General features: G+C 29.0%; 1 protein-coding gene across 1 annotated transcript in view; it reads left to right on the forward strand.

The window, feature by feature from the left end:
- Positions 1–326: 326 nt before the first annotated feature.
- LOC117106594 overlaps positions 327–2,224 on the forward strand; it is a 3,814-nt gene continuing 1,916 nt past the window's right edge. The window contains exons 1-3 of the mRNA XM_033247976.1: positions 327–367; positions 1,463–1,565; positions 1,904–2,017. Of these exons, the coding sequence (XP_033103867.1) occupies positions 341–367; positions 1,463–1,565; positions 1,904–2,017 (244 nt within the window). The 5' untranslated portion in view covers positions 327–340. The remainder of the gene's footprint in view (positions 368–1,462; positions 1,566–1,903; positions 2,018–2,224) is intronic.

The following is a 2,224-nucleotide window of genomic DNA, read 5'->3' on the forward strand; positions in this document are numbered from 1 at the left end:
TATAGATTTTGCTACATCGTATGAAGGGCTATGAAGTACTGAACATGTTATTATATATTGCACAATCAATGAATGACATTGATTGAAAATTTTACTGAAGTGAAAAAACTAAGTTGACATAAGACTGATTTAAATACTGTAGATAGTCCAAATAAAATAATAATACATAATAATAATAATAAAAATAATGATATATTAAAGACTGATTTAAATACTGTAGATAATCCAAATAAAATAATAATACATAATAATAAAAATAATGATATATTACTTTAATATAATGATAATAATTTTCATTATTAATATTATTATTATTAAAGGCTGTTCAAGTAATGGTAACATGGATTGCAACAAACAAAACAATACGGTTGGTATACTTTCGTGTATCAGACTGTAGGTCTATTCCATTTTTATCTGTTTTCATATTAGCCGTGTAGTTTAAATCCTATTTCAGCTAATATCTAGATTATAATTACGCTCAAAGCCTATAATCATAATGGAAAACCAAGTGCCCAAATAAACGCCTAGGATTCGAAACCTAGCGGTCATAACAACATAAATCATCATAGTCCCGATTGCCCGAAGTGAGGCACTCGTATCAATCCCTATTTCAGATTAGTTGTGGAAAAAATAGTGAATTTTCGAAACGTTTTCACTGGACCACGTGTATTTTAATGGCCCAAAAGGGGGTTTACGTATTTCTGCATTCTTTATTCGTGTAATTTTTGCAGCTTTCTATGGAACGCCAAAGAGGCAAATTTGAAACAGATTTTTAAGCTCGGTTTTCGTGTTACAGTTAAATTTGCTGCGCTTAACCAACATATGTTACGGTATATTTTATTTTATGTATTGCAAATCATGTTCATTTTAATGCTAAAGTGAACTAAAATATGAAGAGAATACAAGATATTTCCCCATACCAATTATGAAGTTATTGCTGTTTCATCTCATTTTAGTGAAATCTATATTCATATATGCTAAGAAACATTATGAAACTGCTATCAAAACACGCAACCCCCTATCTTCTTTTAGTGCCATATTGTTATTTTTATCTCGAATCTTTTTTTAGTTGTCCTTAGAACTTCCATCGGTCAAATCCACCAATCATCCAACATCTCGGGACATAGAATTCGCTACTTCACCTCAAAAATTATGTTGTATTTGTATACTAATATACCAAAAACTAGGCCTACATGGTTTTATTTCGGTTACACTAACCAACTCCAACACCTTCGGAGTGGAATTCACAACCGTACTTTTCCTCAAACAATAAATACTGTACTTTAACTTAGATGAGCACTTGGCCAAAATGCAGCCGACACATATTTATAGACGTATTTTATTACACATTGTTTTTTAGGTACTTAAAGTTTAAATGTAGATATCACCATTTTCAATCACAATAGTGCGTTATCTTATATCATCATTTATAGTTTTAATTTTCTGTTCTACCTGCTTGTAGGTAATGGAGTACTTTACAGGATTTGACGATTGTATTTTATCCAACGTAAAGTATATAATGGGCCTACAAACAAAAATAGAGTACTTTGAAGAAAGGAACTATAGTAAGATTTTTCACTTCATTCACATGTTGCTGTATGAAAACATGTAAATGCCTCATTTGAATGAAAGAGTCATATTTATTCACAAACAAAGGAAAGCAAATATTTTGATTTTGTACAAAACTTGTCTTTGTGTTCAAACGTGATATCTGACGCTATTATTGCTATATAGACTTGTCATCAGATTAAAATCTAGTGCTTTTAAACCGTTAAATTTTCAAATTCAGACATTCAGTTTCGAAATTTTAAAATTTTCAACATTCTTCAGTTATAACATACTAGCATGATTTACCTCAAATGCATCTAAATTATATAGGATATTTATAATGATTTTCTTATAGTTGGAATCGCAAAGATAGAAAGTACAAATGGTAGTCAATGGATGAACAATAGCCTGCAACTTGCTGATGACACTAAAGTAGAATTTGGTCTTCAGCTTCAAACTGAAATAAAAGGTAATGCCATTCATTATAGTGATTGTTACTTTCATAATTATGAATTATTGGTGACGTTCTGCTTTTATAATATTAATATACAAATACAATAATTACATATAATTACAGTAATATCATTACATTTAATAATAAGTAATAAATGAATAATTTATAACAAGAAATGTAAAACATCGAAATAATTATATTTTTCAATATTTTACATTTCTA

This window comes from Anneissia japonica, unplaced genomic scaffold (assembly GCF_011630105.1).
Source record: "Anneissia japonica isolate Jap-2015-1 unplaced genomic scaffold, ASM1163010v1 scaffold284963_len57484_cov149, whole genome shotgun sequence".
Taxonomy (NCBI): Eukaryota; Metazoa; Echinodermata; class Crinoidea; order Comatulida; family Comatulidae; genus Anneissia; species Anneissia japonica.